The following is an 18,577-nucleotide window of genomic DNA, read 5'->3' on the forward strand; positions in this document are numbered from 1 at the left end:
AGGACAAGTGGTCAGCAATTTCACCAAAGGTAAACTCCATTTTACTCAACTCATTTCATCCAAAAAATGCATGCGATCCACTTCTCAAAAGTTCATGTATTTGACCTATAATGGGCAAATATGATAAGGATGCCATATAGCACATAGAGGTGACATATGGTATAGATACGCGCTTTTATTGGACGACTCTGCAAACATGTTCCCTGGTAAATATTCTAAAGTTTGTATGGATTAAAAGAAAAAAGAAAAAAGGCGTGCCAGGATGTTACATGCTAGACCGCATGTGTGTTTATGAAAAGCACTGACCTACATTTGAAGTTCACGGAAATGATTGATCTGGTGTAGCGATGGATAAATACAGGAGGTCCACGGACATATTTAATGTGGGTATCCGCTTTCGTCGTCTGTGGACGCGGCGGTTGAGGTCGGATTCGGAGATGACGATACTTTTCATGCCAGATCTGTGAGGGTCACAAACAAAGAGCCTTTGGTGTTATAGTCATATTTAAATAGCTTTAGGGCCCTTAGTATATTGCTGGAGAAAGGAGAACACGGCAGCATGAGGAAACAGGGACAACAACACTTTGACATTTAGTGTTTGTTCTCTATAAAAATAATGAATTCTACCACCGTTGGGACTGGGACGTTTCTTCCATTTGAATTTGCCCCACGACATCTTCAGCGTTTGACCTGATTGGCTGGTCGAAAGAAAACTGCCACGTAGAGAAAAGAACGCATCAAGATCTGCAGTCTACTGTTAAATATGCAGATGCCACCTTAGTTTACAATCTTCTATCAAAAAGCTCTTCCACCACTGCAAGATTTTGTCCAAAAAAATTCCAACACATCAACAAGGGCTTGCTCTAGATTTCGTCGACGGACAATTTGTCCCAAATTAGGGTTAGGGGATAGTGGTTAAGGTTAGGGTGATTATAATTTTGAGAGAGAGAGATTACCTGGTTGATCGCTTTCAACAAATTATTCATGCAACAAAACAATTGTTCGCGAGGAAGCAACCGTTCGACATAAACGCTCTTCGACTAAATATCCATTCGACATATCGTCCAGCGACATGTCTGTTCGACGAACTGTCTGGCGACGAAGTGTCCGGCGACGAATTGTCCGTCGACGAAATGTCCGGGTACCAGAGGTGACTGTCTAGTTAGTTCCCTTCAAAAAGAGTGCATCTGAATAGGATCGTGACCGGACGTTTCGTCGAAAGACGTTTGGTCCCCGGACGTTTGGTCGACCGGACGTTTGGTAGAACGGACGGGCCGTCGACCGGACGTTTGGTCGCCGGGTTCGCTCGCTGTCAAATTGAGAGAGAGAGAGAGAGACAGAGAATTTACTGTTGAAAGCGAGCAACCAGGTAATCTCTTGCTCTCAAAATTATAATCATGAGAGAGAGAGAGTCCATTCTACCAAACGTCCAGTCGACGCCCCGTCCGTTCTACCAAACATCCGGTCGACCAAACGTCTTTCGACGAAACGTCCGAGTGCCGAATAGGATAGACGGACAAAATTGCGATCACAACGCTGTATAAAACTATACTACTTTTGTGTGTGTATGTGTCATCGTTTACCTCCAACATGCACATGGGACTAAAGATAGAAATTAACCCTCGGCTAAAATCTTACATATTTACATCTCATGTCATTTTCTGAACTGCTTTTTCCTCACTAGGGTCACGGGGGGTGCTGGAGCCTATCCCAGCTGACTTTAGGCCAGAAGTGGGGGACAACCAGTATTGTTGGGCAGCCAATCGTAGGGCACAAGGAGACAAACAACCAATCACGCTCACACTCATACCTAGGGACAATTTAGAGTGTCCAATCAGCCTACCATGCATGTCTTTGAAATGTGGGAGAAAAGCAGGGTACCCAGAAAAAACCCACACAGGCCCGGCGAGAACATGCAAACTCCACACCGTTGGACCGACCTGGATTTGAACCCAGGTCCCCCACCGTGAGGCCGACGCACTGACCACTCGTGACTGTGTCTATTAACGTGAATATGAATATGTTCATTAATATGTGCTGTCGCTTATTAAATAAATCAATCTCAAACTCAAACTAGTCTAAATCAAAATCAAATCAAAAGCCTTTATTGTCATCATACACAGCTGCGTATAACGAAATTGGTGGTGCTACTCCACAAAGTGTGTTTTACCAGTAAAAAAACCATAAATAGTAATATAAAAGTATAAAAAATCACATCCCGGGTAAGTAAATTCTAAAATATTGCACAGTCTAAGACAGGGGTCGGAAACCTTTCTGACAGAGAGAGCCATAAAAAATTTAGATTTTCAAAAATCATCTTCCTGAGAGCCATACTCAAAATATAAAAGTCAAAATACATGAAAATATATGCGTTTTTAGTCATTTCACTACTTTTAAAGTACATAAAGACTGAATTCTTTTGATAACGTTGCTAATCAATGAGTATCAATGACGATATGCATGGAGAAGAGTCTAATTAAAAAAAAAAAAAGATTAAAAAGGCACTAGAGGTCGTGTCAAAGCCACAGTGCCGATGTAACGCTCCTATTGGTGTGTTTGGGACTGTTTCCATATTTTAGCTCACGGGTTAGCGGAGAGCCTCATGCACTCATCACAAAAGAGCCGCATGTGGCTCCCGAGCCATAGGTTCCCTACCCCTGGTCTAAGATATTGCACATTGTTATTGCACACCCCGAAGTTATTGCACAGAAGGGATTGTGTGTCGTGCTACCGCAAGTTCAGAGTCCTGATGGCTGTGGGAAAAAACTGCTTTGTGAGACCTGTAGCAGAGGTCAGAGGGCAGCAGCTGGAACAGGTTGTGACCAGGGTGGTATTGGTCCCTGACAATGTTCCTGGCTCTGCCGAGGTAGCGAGGGCTGGCAATGTCATCCATTGAGAGCAGAGAGCAGCCGATGATCTAGTAAAGTCATCGTGGTTGATGAGTCCACCTCCCACAAGGGTAGTCTAAGGCTCTGTTCTTTTTGTGGTCTCACAGGGTCATCAGCGATCGACAATGGACTGCGGCGACCCCAGTCGGGAACACCTCATCTACGCCATCACGGTCCCGGTGTCGGCCTCCATCATCCTGGCCAACCTGGTAATCATCCTGGCCATCTCGTGCAACCGCCAACTCCACAACACACCCAACTACTTCTTCCTCAGTCTGTTAGTGGCCGATCTGTGCACGGGCGTGGCGCTGCCGTTCATCCCCCTGATGGGACTCAACCGCCAGTTGAGCTTCGGCTCTTGCCTGGTGGCGCACGTTTTCCCCAACTTCCTTTTCCTGGCCTTCCTCCTCAATTTGGTGTTGGTCCACTACGAGCGATACATTTGCATCGTGAAACCCCTGCATTACAGCAACCTGTGGATGCATCGAAGTTTCCCCCTGGCCCTGCTGTCGGCGTGGGCGCCGCCTCTGCTGTTCGCGTCCCTGCCGGCGTTTGGCTGGAACAACTGGAGCGCCCCCGATTGGAACAGCTGCTGTCGTGGCCAGGGGTCGAGCCCGCTGTCAAACTGTTCTGCCAACGTGACCACGTGCTGCTCGTACCGACGCGTCTTCCCTAACGCCTTCATCTACCTGGAGGTCTACGGCCTGGTCCTTCCCGCCATCCTCGCAATGGCGGCCATGACGGGCCGCGTCCTGTGGATCACGCGGGGTCAGCTGAAGGACATCTGCCGCCTCCACCGTTCCGTGGAGCGGGGCCAGGCCTCGGACCAGGAACAGCGGCTGAACGTGCGCTACACTCGCTGCGTGGTGGCCGTGTCCGTGACTTTTCTGGCCTGCTGGGTTCCTTACCTCATCTACATGCACGTGTGCATCGCCTTCTTGATCAGCGACGCCAAGGGGAACGCCACCACGCACATCGTACTCTCGTGCACCGGCATCGGCAGCATGGCGGTGGTGCCGATTGTTTTGGGCCTGGCCAACAGGCAGTACACCGAACCGGCGTACAAGTTGCAACAGAAACTCCGAGACAGGTTGAGGTGGAGGATGACCAGATCCGGAGAGCCTGCAGTCTCAGTAAATGTCGACGACAATGTAGTTTAGTTAACCTCACAGTTCTGGGGTCGAGAGTTTCGATCCCAGGGGGGTCCTCACTGTGTGTAATTTGCATGTTCTACCTGGGCTTGCGTGGGTTTTCTCCGGGTACTCCGCTTTCCTCCCACATCCCAAAAACATGCATGCTAGGCTAGCTGTTTGAACACTCTAAATTGCCCCCAGGTATGAGTATGATTGGTTGTTTGTCTCATTGTGCCTTTTGATTGGCTGGCCATCGAATCACAGTGTCCCCTGCCTGGTTAGCTGGGATAGGGTCAAGCAGACCCTTGTGAGGATTAGTGGTTCAGAAAATGGGTACTCTGATGATTCGCCGAAAGACGGGGGCGAGCGCGCGGATCCCGTTTCGGCGAAACGTCCGTTCGGCGAAACGTCCGTTCGGCGACCTGTCTGTCGGCCAAACGTCCGTCGGCGAACCGTCTTTCGGCGAATCATCCGGTCACGCAGAAAATGATACATATAAACATTCTAAGATGTTAGGTTGAAAACAATGGAAGACTTTATAAGCAGAAGTCTCCATTTTGGGAAATGAGTCAAATTTGTACTCACATTTGAGGAGGTACGTATTTAGAGACAATTTTGTGGCAATGTTAATATTTATGGTGTCAAAGGAGATGAGACTACCTGCTGTGAAATGGCCGTAGCACTTTTTTTAAAATGTAACTTTAATTTTTGGCAAGTTTTCAAATGAAACTGGTTGATTTTGCAAGGGTAGGAAAATAAGGCAACATTGAATGAAGGCGCAATACCGACTTGGGGGGGAGGCGTGGCTTTCATTTTGTCTGAATGGCACTTGTTTCATTGAGAGCTTTAACTTGACAATATGGAAACAAAAACTGTAAAGCAGTACTCCTCAAAGTTTGGGTTTCGAGCTGCATCTCGGTCAGGAGCAAGAAAAGTAGAAAATTAACTTGCAAAAGTATAGACTTCCTCTTACAATGCAGCTGTGATAGGCATTAGGCATAATTGTGTAATGCAATCAGAATACACCTGCCACAGTTGGAGTGCTCTAATGAAACCTAAATTAAGTCTGATGTTCCAGTTGGCTTTCCTGTCATTTTGACAGTCACATTTGGCAGCGCTGCCTATTAGAACAGGCATTTAAACCTAATGGCAAAAAAAACAATGTTTTCCTTTCCTAAATAACAAACCCATTCCATTTGGATATTTGAACTTTGACTCGAACAAGTTGAGGGCGGCCCGTTGGGGCGAGTGGTTAGAGCGTCGGCCCCACAGCTCTGGGGTCCTGGTTTCAAATCCAGGTCACTTCCACCTGTGTGGCGTTTGCATGATCTCCACAGGGCCTGCGTGGGTTTTCTCTGGGTACTCTGGTTTCCTCTCACATTCCAAAAACATGCATGATAGGCTGATTGGACACTCTAAATTGCCCCTAGGTATGGGTTCGAGTGTGCATGGTTGTCCAATTCAGGGTGTCCCCCGCCTCTGGCCCGGATACAGCTGGGAGTGGCTCCAGCACCCCCCACGATCCTAATAAGGATAAAGCGGTTCAGAAAATGAGATGAAATGCGAAAAAAACTACCCCCTATAATTGCAGTTTTGCCCCTGAAAGTAGGATTTAGCCTTTTTTTTCTCCAAAATCGTTGACACATTCATTCTCATAAAGTTAGGAAGGAGAAAAAAAATGTAGCTGTGTCATGGAACCCTGGAACAAAAAAAATGTCCAGTCAACAGCCCGACAGTGACTCAGTTTGTCTATTTGCAATCATTAATGTAAAGATCTAGCACTTGTGGTAGTGGTAGTGGTAGTCAAGTAGCAACAGGAGACCACCTTACGCCAGTTGCCAACAAATAGCAAGGCGATACTTAATGGGGCATTGTTACAATTTCCGCAGGAAAACTGCTTATGCCAAAGGATTCTCACACGATGTAGTCGAGGCTCCAGGTCTTGTTATTTTGGCTGCACTTGAAATGATTGTAACCAGTTTCTCTCTACCTCCTGCCTGCAATGTTTACTCCTTCTTTCCCCGCCAGTGTTTATCTATGTACTGGTATGCAAGCTTGGGAGGAAAGATGGATGCACTCCCTCCAGCAGTCCAATTCATCTACCGTAGGAAGACGCGCCGTGGAATAACGTTGACCTTTTTTCCATGTATCAGGATGCTCGTGCAAGAAACTGAATTGGAACTTGAATTTCAAGATTTTTTTTACCCCCATGTATAAATCAAAGGTCACAAAAATGAGTGTATTGTACAGATAAAATCTGTGGAAAGGATGTGTTTACTCTCAAAGAACAAGGATATCGTATGTTGAAATAAATGTGGAATACAGTGGACTTGTGTGCCTTGTCATTTGTTTTCCTTACTCAAAGTGGGCTTTTAAATGTGCAGCATTTAACACGTGGGTGGAGAGAACACGGAACGCAACGATGGACTGGGGATGAAGAACAGACTGATTTAATTAGTCGTCAAACAAGGTCTGAAATGATGCTTAGCCTGAGGAGAGATGGGATGCCCTGGTGGGATCTGGGTGTTCCTCTTGCATGCTAACTCTATGTACAAATATGTTTTCCACATTGGAATAACACATGTTACAAGAACAAATAAGCAAAGGGGAATATTCAAGACAGCCGGCATCATTCATGATTTTAGATAACCACAGCAAATTAAATTGAGTTAAGCCCCGAACACTGACATTTTATTATGCGTAATCTTATGATGACAGTGTGTGTTGAAAAACAGGTAGTGGTACTGTTTAGTTGAAAAAGCACCTCAAATTATAGGAGACAACGCCAAAGTTATATTATGGTTTTTTATGTGATTCCATGGATCTTCAAAATTGCATTTGCAATTGTAGGTTTTGCCACATTGGATTGGATTGGATAACTTTATTCATCCCGTATTTGGGAAATTTCATTGTGACAGTAGCAGAGGGTGATTAGACAAAACAACAAAGCAAAAGCACAAAGTACAAAGCAAATCAAAGTAAATGGGATCATTAAGAATCACCAAATCAAATCATTAAGACAGAAAAGCAGCAAAAACACAAAAACGAGCAAGAGTGGACGGAGCTACCGCCACCGGCTGCCACTTGAACGGCGCCATCCTGGTTGCGGTAGCAAAAATGGATACAGACTCAAAAAGACATTGTAAAGTTGGACAAAACCTGGAACCACACACAGGAAGTCCACCACAAGATGGGGAACTTCTGCAGACTGTGACCAAGGTAGAGAATATGCAGAGTCACTCTTCCAAGCTTATCCACACAGTTCCCCAGTAGTCTGGAGCTGAAGACAACAGTAGCAGAGTAGAACCCCTCGGCTTCGTTGCTGGTAAGCGCCGACAGCTCTTCCATCTTATCCCATGATGGAATGGTTGGTCAGAAGCGTTGCTTCTTCTCCCGGCACTTTTGTCCAGCTCCAAATTTCCAGCGGCACGGTGTTGCTCCTTCTGCTGCGTATTGTAACAGCTAGTCCCATGTGTATGACAGCGTAGGCATGGCTGATGGTTCCAAAAAAGAAGTGGCAGAAAGAAGCCAGGCTAACAGAACAATGAAAGTTGTAAAAACATTAAAAGTATAAAGTACAAAGTAAAGTAAAAAGGAATGTATTAAGAAATATTAAAATGTAATTAAAAAAAAGATAGAAGGGCTACAAACACGAAAAACAAATAAGAGTGGACAGAGCTACTGCCACTGGCTTCCGCATGACGGCACCATCTTGGAAAAAAAAGACTGACTAAAGAGAACGTTCAAACACGGCGTTCCCTGCCGTTGCCGTGGCAACTTGCTGCTTGGACGAGGTAAGGTGTGGTGTTCGTGGTTATTTGGGGGGACTTGTAACTTCTCAGGTGGTGTTTGAGTTTAGAAATCTGATGAAAAGAAAGGTTAAGATTTAGTGAGATACAAATGGTCTGTGCTTTTGATAACCCATAAGGGTTCCTCATTTGGAATACATGCCGGATTCAGAAAGGTCAGAAAAGGTTAGAAAGGTCAAAGGAATTCGCACCTGAGTGACGCATGAATTTGTCCATTCTGGAAAGACACAGAACAGAGGCAATTATTGACATCATAAATACCGTGACCGGACGATTCGCCGAAAGACGTTTCGCCGACGGACATTTGGCCGACGGACGTTTCGCCGACAGACAGTTCGGCGAACGGACGTTTCGCCGAAACGGGATTCGCATGCTCGCCCCGCCCCCAGATCGTGTGCGTACATGTTATTCAACCTCAACCCGCCGGCCATATATGGCCTGTTACAGATAACATTCATTTAGGACTAACAAGGGCATTTACTGCCCCCCGCTGGACATATTTCTAAATACAAGTACGTATGTACTACAATGTTCTGCCATTTTTTTTATTTTTTTTATTTTATCCTTGCGTTTAAAGTAGTAGCCATTTGGACACGCAGTGTAATTTATCAAAGCTGGGGATTGATGTCTGACACTGAAAAAAACAACACTAGAAGACTTATGTGAAATTCTAAGTGCCTTGGACAGACTAGAGGGCTTAGAGAACAATACCTGAAAATGCCATGGAACACACTTTTACTTCTAGTTTAATTTTAAATAATTTCCCATTATTTTAGGAAATATATATTCAAAATGATTTGCTGAGAACCTTAATTCAAAGATTAATCTCAACGTTTTCTATGCTGGTGTAAGTTTTCTGGCGAACTGTCCGTCGGCCAAACGTCCATCGGCCAAACGTCTTTCGGCGAACTGTCCGAGTACCCAGAAATACAACTAAGAATTCAGCCCAGGTAACAAATTATCCACACGCAGTGTGTGAATAGTTCATTCGGAGCCTATCCCAGCTCATTTGGGGTCATGTTCAACGACTGTGTAGGTACCTCTGCTCCTCGCCCTCTAGCAGCTTGTGATAGGTGGCGATCTCAATATCCAGGGCCAGCTTAAGGTCCATCAGTGCTTGTTGTTCTCGGATCTGGCAGGCCAAGTCGTGCTTGGCGCGCCTCAGGGCCTCCTCCAGTTGGCCGATATCCTTGCGGGCCTGCTCCAAGCTTCCGTCACCTTCAACAATTGCAGCGTTGATGTCTTTCTCCAAAGATTCTTCCTACACGCAGAGTAACAATGATTTAAAGGAGATTCTGCTATATGCATAATGCCTAGACCAGGGGTGTCAAACTCATTTTTTGTCGCGGGACACAAATTTAGTGCCTGACGGAAAATGATTCAATAGTTGTTAAAAAGGATATTTACTCAGATTTTTTTTTTTTTCATTAAGTATTCAAGTCTCAATAAGGTTAAATTACATTAACGTTTCAATTTGGCTCTCACATTTTTTAAATTTAAACAAAAAGGTTTAGACACCCCTGCCATAAACTTATGAGTTTTTATTGTAAAAACTCAACAATCCTCAAAATTGTCTGATGATTTACGGATTTAATACTTAAAAAAAATCAATGACTCAAAATTACTTTTTGCTATCAACCAGATTAAGTTACTTTATTACTTACCCAATTCTATTCTCATTCAAGTCAAATTTTCATAGTTAACATGACAACATACAGCATATAAAATTAAAGCATACTCTCTATATCCCAAAAGTATGACTTTATTCATTCATTCTTTTTTCAATTACATCTGGAGGGCCGTTATGTCTTCCAACTAGGCTGCCAAAATTAATCGATTAATAACTTGACAGCTTTCTCGATCGTGCTAATCGATAGATCATTTTTGGACATTCAAATTAGTACAAATTGTTTGCAATTATTGATTTAAAATGAGGAAAGACAGGAAATAATCTACAATCCTCATTTGAATTTCATCATAAAACAGAAAGTTGGCACTCATCATTTACTTTCTCGGGCCACACAAAATGATGCGGCGGGCCAAATTTGGCCCGCGGGCCGCCACTTTGACACAGATGGACTAGACGTTTGACATTCCCATTCCACGATGATCATTCCGTCGGCTACAATTAGCCTCATGATGGCTACCAACCACAAATACGAAAACTGTCAACTTTAAGTCTTTAATTTAAAAACACACGAGATCAAATACTATTCATTCAATTTCTGAACCACTTATGATCACAAGGATCGCGGGGAGTGCTGGAGCCTATCCCAGCTATCTACAGCTAACAGGCGGGGGAAACCGGTACTCGGACGTTTGGTCGCCGGACGTTTGGTTGCCGGACGTTTGGTCGTCGGACGTTTGGTCGCCGGACGTTTGGTCGCTGGACGTTTGACAACATGACAGAGAGTTTACTGTTGAAACCAGCTCTCAAAATTATATTCATGAGAGAGAGAGTTTTATATCTAAATATCTACTGTTGAAACCAGCTCTCAAAATTATATTCACCCGGGCGACCAAACGTCAGGCGACCAAACATCCGGGCGACCAAACGTCCGGCGACCAAACGTCCGGGCGACCAAACGTCCGGCGACCAAACGTCCGGCGACCAAACGTCCGGTCACGGGGGAAACCCTGGATCGGCGGACAGCCAATCGCAGAGCACACTGAGACGAACAACCATTTGCGCTCACACCTAGGAAAAATTTAGCCTACAATTAGCCTAGCGTGCATGTTTTGGGAATGTGGGAGGAAACTGGAGTACCCAAAGAAAACCCGCTCAGGCAAAGTCCACACAGTGAGGACCGGCCTGAGATCAAACACTCCAGAACACCCTCGAACTGTGAGTACTTTTGCCAAAAGTCTTAAGTGTTTTTTTCTTAACCAAGAATGTGGGTATTTTTCCCACTGTTGGAAACAAACCTTCCTTTTGAGAGCATCCAGTTCTCCATTCAGCCTCTGGATGAGGCGCGCCATGTCAGAGATCTCCCTCCGCATATCCCTGACTTCTTGCTCATGCTGGCTTGCTTTTAAAATCGTGACATCCATCTAAAAAGCACGAGAGGTCAAGTATGATCGTCATCAGCAATTGTGACTTGTAACATTGTCTTCCTCCTTACCTTCTTCTGGTTCCTGTGATCTGCTTCCTCCCTTGTGCAAGCAGCAATGTGACCATACTGACTTTTGACACTCTCGACAATCTCATTCATGTCTAGAGATCGCTTGCTGTTCTCTCGTATAAGCACTGTCTCGTTTTGGATGTGAGATTCCAGCTCTTTTATCTCCTGCAAGGACTCCCACGTTTGTCAACCGGGACAAAGCCAAACAGAGAAACACTCCCATGTTACCTCATCGTAGCCGACTCTGAGGAAATCCAGGTTGCCTAATAGATCTTCCAACTCGAGAGCCAAATTTACAGTTTCCAAGTGTCCTTCATCTGCATCCTTTTGGGAAACACAACTTTCATGAATGATAACAATGTCTAGAAGTCCAAAAGTGTATTTTAATGTGTATTAGAACAACAAGCATTTGTGCACGTGGGCTGCCGTGGTCCATATTGAATGCTATTTTCCTTGATAAGCTCAAAAAGTGGAACTTTTTTGGGTACTCAGTCGTTTGGTCGCCGGTCTTTTAGTCGCCCGGAAGGTTATTGATAATTACCATTCAAATCGTTGCTCAAATTCCCTAAATACAAACTGTGAATTATTATTTAGTCATACTTAATGCCCAATTAATTATTAGGCTAAAGAAAAGCTCCAAATTTCCCGTACATTTATTGTGTTTTGTTGGAGAACTTGTTAAGACTCTGACTGACGTCCCTGTGTTGTTTTACCTTGTTTTGTCGCCGGTCTTTTGGTCGCCCGTTGTTTGGGTCCGGGTGACCAAAAGACCGGCGACCAAAAGACCGGCGACCAAAAGACGTCGACCAAAAGACGGCGACCAAAAGACCGGCGACCAAACGACCGCACACGCTTTTTTGTCTGTCTTTAAACCTCGACAGGTCTAGCGATGGTACCTTCTTGGTGATAATAAATTCATTCTCCAGTTCTGCCTTCTTGAGCAACTCATCCTCATACCTGTCTCCAGAATGAAACCTGAATTAGTATGGCAGTGGTAGTAGATTTGGCCATCAGCAAGGTTGATTTCTCACCTCTTCTTGGTATTTTCTGCCTCCTCCTGGTTCTGAAGCAGCTCAGCCTCAAGTTTGGCCTGGTCACACAGTAATTTCTCAATCTGGTCATTCAGGGCCTCCTTGAGTTGTTTGACCACAGCATCGGTCTTGCTCTCATATGTCTCCTGATCTTTGAGGATCTTCAACTTTGTTTCCATCTTTTTGTTTTCGTTCTCCTGGTATTTCACCTGTGACGCCAATGCAGATTGGTAACCGTGTGCGGTCGATTGGTTGCCGGTCTTTTGGTCACCGTCTTTTGGTCGCCGTCTTTTAGTCGCCGGTCTTTTGGTCGCGGTCTTTTGGTCGCCGGTCTTTTGGTCGCCCGGACCGCGACAACGGGCGACCAAAAGACCGGCGACAAAAAGACCGACGACCAAAAGACCGGCGACAAAACAAGGTAAAACAACACGGTCTATGCATCAATAAAAGCTAACAATGGCCATGCGCAGTTTCACTGAGCCGACGTGTGAGTGTATAAGAGTTTGTATGTACATGCGGTGTCCCTTTAAGAAGCTACGTCAGTCGGGGTCTTAACAAGTTCTCCAACAAAAAAACAATAAAAGTCCGGGAAATTTGGAGCTTTTCTTTAGCCTAATAATTAATAGGGCATTAAGTATGACTAAATAGTAATTCGCAGTTTGTGTTTAGGGAAGTTGAGCAACGATTTAAATGGTAATTATCAATAACCTTCGGGCGACTAAAAGATCGGCGACCAAAAGACCGGTGACCAATCGACCGTAGCATTTTTTTATGGAATCAATATGATTATATTGCTTCTATTGAAATGTCAGTTATTCATAACAAACCTTTTCAATCAGCCTTACAAACTTGTCATTGAGTCCCATCATGTCGTCCTTCTCCCTGAATTTGTCCGCCGATTGTGGGTTCTTATCGGGGTAGCTTCTGGCCCGGGTCGGGCTGTCTCCGGGCGTGTACGACTGGCTGCTGTAATCTCTTCCTTGGGACATCTTGAGATGATAAACTTTGTGGGATACTCTGAAGGTGTACTGGAGCTGGATGGCTTGAGTTCACTAGCTGCCTTCCATTTTAAAGCTGGGAAGGACCGCCTTAAACTCTGCTCGCTTCCAATCCGTGAAGAAAATGCGCAATTACGCCCAAGGGTGCTTGAACTACTCGCACTCTATAGGTAATAATACAGTCTCCATGTCACACATGCACACACACACACACACATATATATATATATATATATATATATATATATATATATATATATATATATATATATATATATATATATATATGTATATATATATATATATATATATATACTTGTGCAAAAGTAATGAGATTTCTGCACTTATTTGCATTATGGTGCCTTTAATCTTTTTTGTTTTCTGAGATTTTGGCTGGTGTACAATGTCTGCCTCAGTCCAATAAAGGTCGGGAAACACTGCTCTATACAACACTGATAAAAATACGAACAAAACATTGTATTGTGTGTTTACCTTCCTCTTTCTCAACACACACACACCCATCCATAAATCTGCCCACTCTGACTCCTGTCTGTCTGCATTAAAAAAATCCTAGTCCATTAACAAGCAGAGTAACAACTCACAAAAGGCCAAAAATATGCAGCTGAAATTAAAGCTGCCCAAAAATGTGAGTGAGTAATATTTAAAGTCGTAAGAGGTCCATTAGGGAAGTAGTCATGTTTACTTAAACGTGCATCGGCAATGAGTGTGTGGCTGCATGGACCAGACTTTTCAAGTCAGAATAGTAGTGGATGGAACGTACCATTACAATGACTCATTAAGAGCATGTAGCAATTAAAACTGTGACAGGTGTTCTTTTCAAATTCGATTGTGAAACAACCTGAGAATCTCTCACAAAGGATTCATCTGTCCTTTAACCAGAAGTATGTCACAATTCCCAACGTATCCGACGAACCTCAAATAAAAGTTCACTGCTCGCGTAATGGCATGTTCCAAGCCACAAATTCACAATTAAACTTTTTATTGATCAAAAGGGTGGTGTTGAGAAATTGCTTTATAGTTTGTTTTGTTTTTTGACAGTGTGGTACTGTACTACTGCAACATGTGTTGTAGTACAGTAAAACAACCTGGGCAAAATGGTGCTCCATGCAAAACCACAATGGAGCACTTTATATGGTAAGGCACAAACAGAAAGCAAAGAACACAAACAGAACTGGTGCGTCAGTTTCTCCTAGTGATGCCATGCAGATTATAGTACTGGTAGCTCTCTCTCACACACATACACACTAGAGCAAGGGTGTCAGACTCGGGTTGGTTCGCGGGCCGCTTTAACCTCAACTTGATTTCACGTGGGCCGGACCATTTTAGATATAATTTTTTTTTAAATAAATGGATTAAAAGAACTGGATTAAAAGCCCTGAATATTCAGTTTTTTTATAGATAAAACAATGTTTATTTTAGCTTTTTAAAATATATTTTTAGATTTTACAAAATGATTTTTGAACTAAAAACACAGACAAAATGGATTAAAAATTACAATTATTGATTTAAAAGGGGGAAAATCAGGAAATTTAATATACATCTATACTCTTCATTTTAATTTGATCCTAAAACAGAAAGTCGGCACTCATGATTTACTTTCCCGGGCCACACAAAATGATGCGGTGGGCCAGATTTGGCCCCCGGGCCGCCACTTTGACACATGTGCACTAGCGGTCGGCCAGTATGGGATTTTTAAAGGCCGGTGACGATATCTACAAAAAAATGGGGTCGTTTGCTGATATATTTTTCTTTTAAAAAACTGATTGGGTAATGAAATGCAATTTAAAATTTATACGTATGTGAAAAAAGGCCTTCACCATCCCGATGGGAGTGCCGTTTATTGTAGTGGATGTTGTTACAAATCTACGGTCAAAATTATCAACAAAAATACATGTTGTCATAGGATTATGGCCCCACTATTTACGAGTTCATGTTTCTGAAATTCTCCCAAAAATAAACAAAACAAACAGTAATCAGTGAAAATTTGTATTTCAAACATCTTGACATTAAGTATCACTGACCATAACAAAATCAATCACACCACCACGCATGAAATGATCTAATTCAAACTATAAACTAAAAGTGATGTTAGTTCAAAGTCATGGTTCAACTATCTAAAAAAATAAAAACCACACAATTTGCAAAGTAAACAAAAACATAACACTACAAAATGTTGAAAAATTCCGGGGACCTTCAGTCATTCAAAGCAGCTGTCCGCATAGATGCCTGATCAAAATAACTTAATTTTTATCGGCTAATGTTGGATAAAGTCCATATATTCGACGACCTTTACAAAAAAAGGTCCATGTGGACCCTTGAGGCCCAATTTCGAGACCCCTGGTGTAAACCCTCTATTATTGTTTTCCAAAAACCATAACCAAATAACACTGCTCCAATGGTTTGTCCATGTGAACAGCAGATGTCAGTAATGGCTCATAAATGTTCAATGACCTCTCTGGCCTCCCCTCAGATACATGCAGTAAGCATTTATCACAGATTGTAGGAGATTATACCAAAGACGATTAATGCACCCCAACCTGCCTATAAAAAGCAAGGTCATTATGAGCTTAGCCTTGGGTAATGTCACTGGCTTTTACCAAGCGTGTACTCCATCATATTATTCAATATTGGTGTTGTTATCATGCCACTTTTTCTAATCTGATATTTGCTCTGATCTCTTCTTCCTAATACCAAGCAATGATGCTATTTACTGCCTTTGGCTGTGGTGTGGCTCTACCTATATTTAAATACCCACTGAATACAAAAAGTGCATAATCATATAGGCCTACTGACGTTTTAATTCAACTCAATGCTTGATTAATAAGCAAAAACAAATGTTATTTTGGTTTCATAATAATGAAACCAGGATTTGATACAAATACAAATGTTTTTCTCTTGGAAAAAAAAATCTTCGATTCATACAATGAACTTCTCCCAAGGGTTGCCTGAAACCTGGTTTAAGCAGCTTTACACCACATGCATTTAGACAAATGGGAGCGTATCCAAGGGTGACAAAATCTCAGTAGCAGTAACATAGGGCATATGAGTGAGTCCCAGTGGAAACTCACACCCAGAGACTTTGGATGGCAACCATACACACTGTATTTCCAACTAAGGGTTTGATAAGGGACTTGATTAGAAGGTGCTTTAAAGTACAGGACCTCATTCAGACAGCAAGTCTTCCAGTTCATGAAGTTCAAATAAGACGCAATCGAGACACCCCTATATATATATTCTATATATCCACATTTCCTTTTTCTTCCAAAATCCGGTAAAATTTTAAGCCTGGTGTACGTAATACTATAATATAAACTAAAGAGTTCTACTTTTGCCTTGCGAAATGGTGACAAATTTTAAAGGTGCTATGAAATTCCACAGCAAGTGACTTTAAAATACGTGGGTTTTCTCCGGGTACTCCGGTTTCCTCCCACATTTCAAAAACATGCATGGTAGGCTGATTGGGCACTCTAAATTGCCCTCAGGTATGAGTGTGAGCATGAATGGTTGTCTGTCTACTCGTGCCCTGCGATTGATTGGCTGGCCACCAATTCAGGGTGTCCCGAAGTCAACTGGGATAGGTTCCAGAACCCCCCGTGAACCTTGTGAGGATAAAACGGTTCAGGAAATGCTTGAATGCAATGTCTGTCACAGAGGACTTGTTTTGAATGTTATTATCCCCCACCATCAATGTTCCCTCTAAGCTGCGCGCATGCGCAATTGCGCACTACACTCGTCTTCTCCGCGCACAGCAATCATATGGAGCGCACAAAATAAAATCCAATTTTTTTTCCCATGATGGCGCCGTTCACGCGGGAGCCAGTGGCAGTAGCCCTGTATGTGCTATCCCTTATTAAATAAATCAAAGCAAAATCATGGAAAAATATTGCATATAAATGGAAACTTGACTATCTCAAGTGACACGTTCAGCAGAAAAGTCATTTGAACGAGAATGAGAAGTGACAAACATTTTTAAGTATACTCCCCACAAGCTATATAACCAGAGTTGATAATACTGTTTTTGTCACTCCCGAAAGACAACAAGGTTACAGGTCTCCAAGTAACATTTTAAACCCTCCTGGGACCACTCAGCCTAGAATATACTGTGGTTTCTCGGCGTGCGTTCAATCCACAAGCATGCATATGAGATGGAAATATTGTACTGGTTGATTTGTAAGCATGAAATACTTTTACTACTATTTATTTACACGGTGTCATGTTTAGTTAAATGTGTGTCGAGCCATTGTTTTGGCTTGCAAATGATGAAGTATACTGGATGTAGCGGTTGTTGCACTCATGTAAATCAGACAGTTACCCATACAAACCGTGAAAGGGAATATATACAGAAAACATCTACAGTGTGCAGAATGACAAGCCTAGACAGATTTAACCATTTGATGCACAAATGATGGTAACTGAAATGTGTTTTTGCTGCTTTTCTATCTTTTTAAATTGCATTTTAATATTGCTTAATGCTTTCCCATATACTTTGCCTTGTACTTTGTACTTTTTGCTTTGTTGTTTTTGCGACCTTTGCCACTCGACCCCACCCATCGCCTGGCTTGGTCTGTGCTTGCTACAATCCTGCTACTGTAACCAAGGAAATTTCACAAACACGGGATTAAATAAAATTCTAATCTAATCTAAATAAAAAAAATCATGCTCTGAATGACTGACCATGTAAAAAAACCGACCAAACAGCATAAAAGGACAAAAACAAGTATGGGGTTAAGAAATTTGAAGTGGTTAGTGCGTCGGCCTCACAGTGGGGGACCTGGGTTCAAATCCAGGTTGGTCCACCTTTATGGAGTTTGCATATTCTCCTGGGGCCTGCGTAGGTTTTCTCCAGGTATGATGGGTTCCCACATTCCAAAGACATGGATGGTAGGCTGATTGGACACTCTTAAACTGGCCTGGGTACAAGTGTGAGCGTGGATGGTTGTTTCTTTCCACGTGCCCTGCGATTGGCTGGCCACTAATTCAAGGTGTCACCCACCTCTGGCCTGAAGTCAACTGGGATATGCTCCAGCACCCCCGTGACCCTAGTGAGGATAAAGTGGTTCAGAAAATAAGATGAGATGGAAGGAATACATCTTAAAACCGTTTCATCCTTTATTAGTTGCCTTTGCTTTACACCATGACTTGAAACCATACAGTCCTTTTGAAAAATCAGCCCTTTTTAAATCCTGTAATTTAAATAAAGCTACTTTTTGAGTACTACTTCTAGTATATGCAGTGGCGGTCCGTGCATTTTCTCGTAGCGCCTTCAATGGGTAAAATCCACGTCCTAGCAGCATTTAATGATTAAATACAAATACTGGAGCCTTTCAGACATTACAACCGTGCCAGGGGGTGTTTCGCCGGGAAAACACAGCGATGGACGTCAATGGTGAAACGGCAAAATTGCACTAAAATGGGATAAAATCCACTTCCTAGCAGCATTTAGTGATTAAATACAAACACTGGAGCTTTTCAGATATCAGAACTTGGCCTACAATTGAAATATTATTTAGGAATATAGCCATATTTTACTCACCAAAAATCCTTTTTAACTGTACACAATATCCATCCTCCTTTC

At 43.0% G+C, this 18,577-nt stretch overlaps 2 protein-coding genes across 2 annotated transcripts; one reads left to right on the forward strand and one right to left on the reverse strand.

The window, feature by feature from the left end:
• Positions 1-3,013: 3,013 nt before the first annotated feature.
• On the forward strand, positions 3,014-4,048 carry LOC144079388 (G-protein coupled bile acid receptor 1-like). The gene has a single exon (XM_077608130.1). It carries the CDS (start codon positions 3,014-3,016, stop codon positions 4,046-4,048), a length of 1,035 nt encoding a protein of 344 aa, XP_077464256.1.
• Positions 4,049-7,629: 3,581 nt separating this feature from the next.
• On the reverse strand, positions 7,630-12,972 carry LOC144075916 (keratin, type II cytoskeletal 8-like). The gene is made up of 9 exons (XM_077603370.1): positions 12,811-12,972; positions 11,984-12,192; positions 11,849-11,909; positions 11,181-11,276; positions 10,953-11,117; positions 10,756-10,881; positions 8,871-9,091; positions 8,022-8,047; positions 7,630-7,884 (listed from the first exon to the last, which is right to left on the reverse strand). Exons 1-9 carry the CDS (start codon positions 12,970-12,972, stop codon positions 7,877-7,879), a joined length of 1,074 nt encoding a protein of 357 aa, XP_077459496.1. The 3' UTR covers positions 7,630-7,876.
• Between the last annotated feature and the right edge of the window lie 5,605 nt (positions 12,973-18,577).

Source organism: Stigmatopora argus, chromosome 1 (assembly GCF_051989625.1).
Source record: "Stigmatopora argus isolate UIUO_Sarg chromosome 1, RoL_Sarg_1.0, whole genome shotgun sequence".
Taxonomy (NCBI): Eukaryota; Metazoa; Chordata; class Actinopteri; order Syngnathiformes; family Syngnathidae; genus Stigmatopora; species Stigmatopora argus.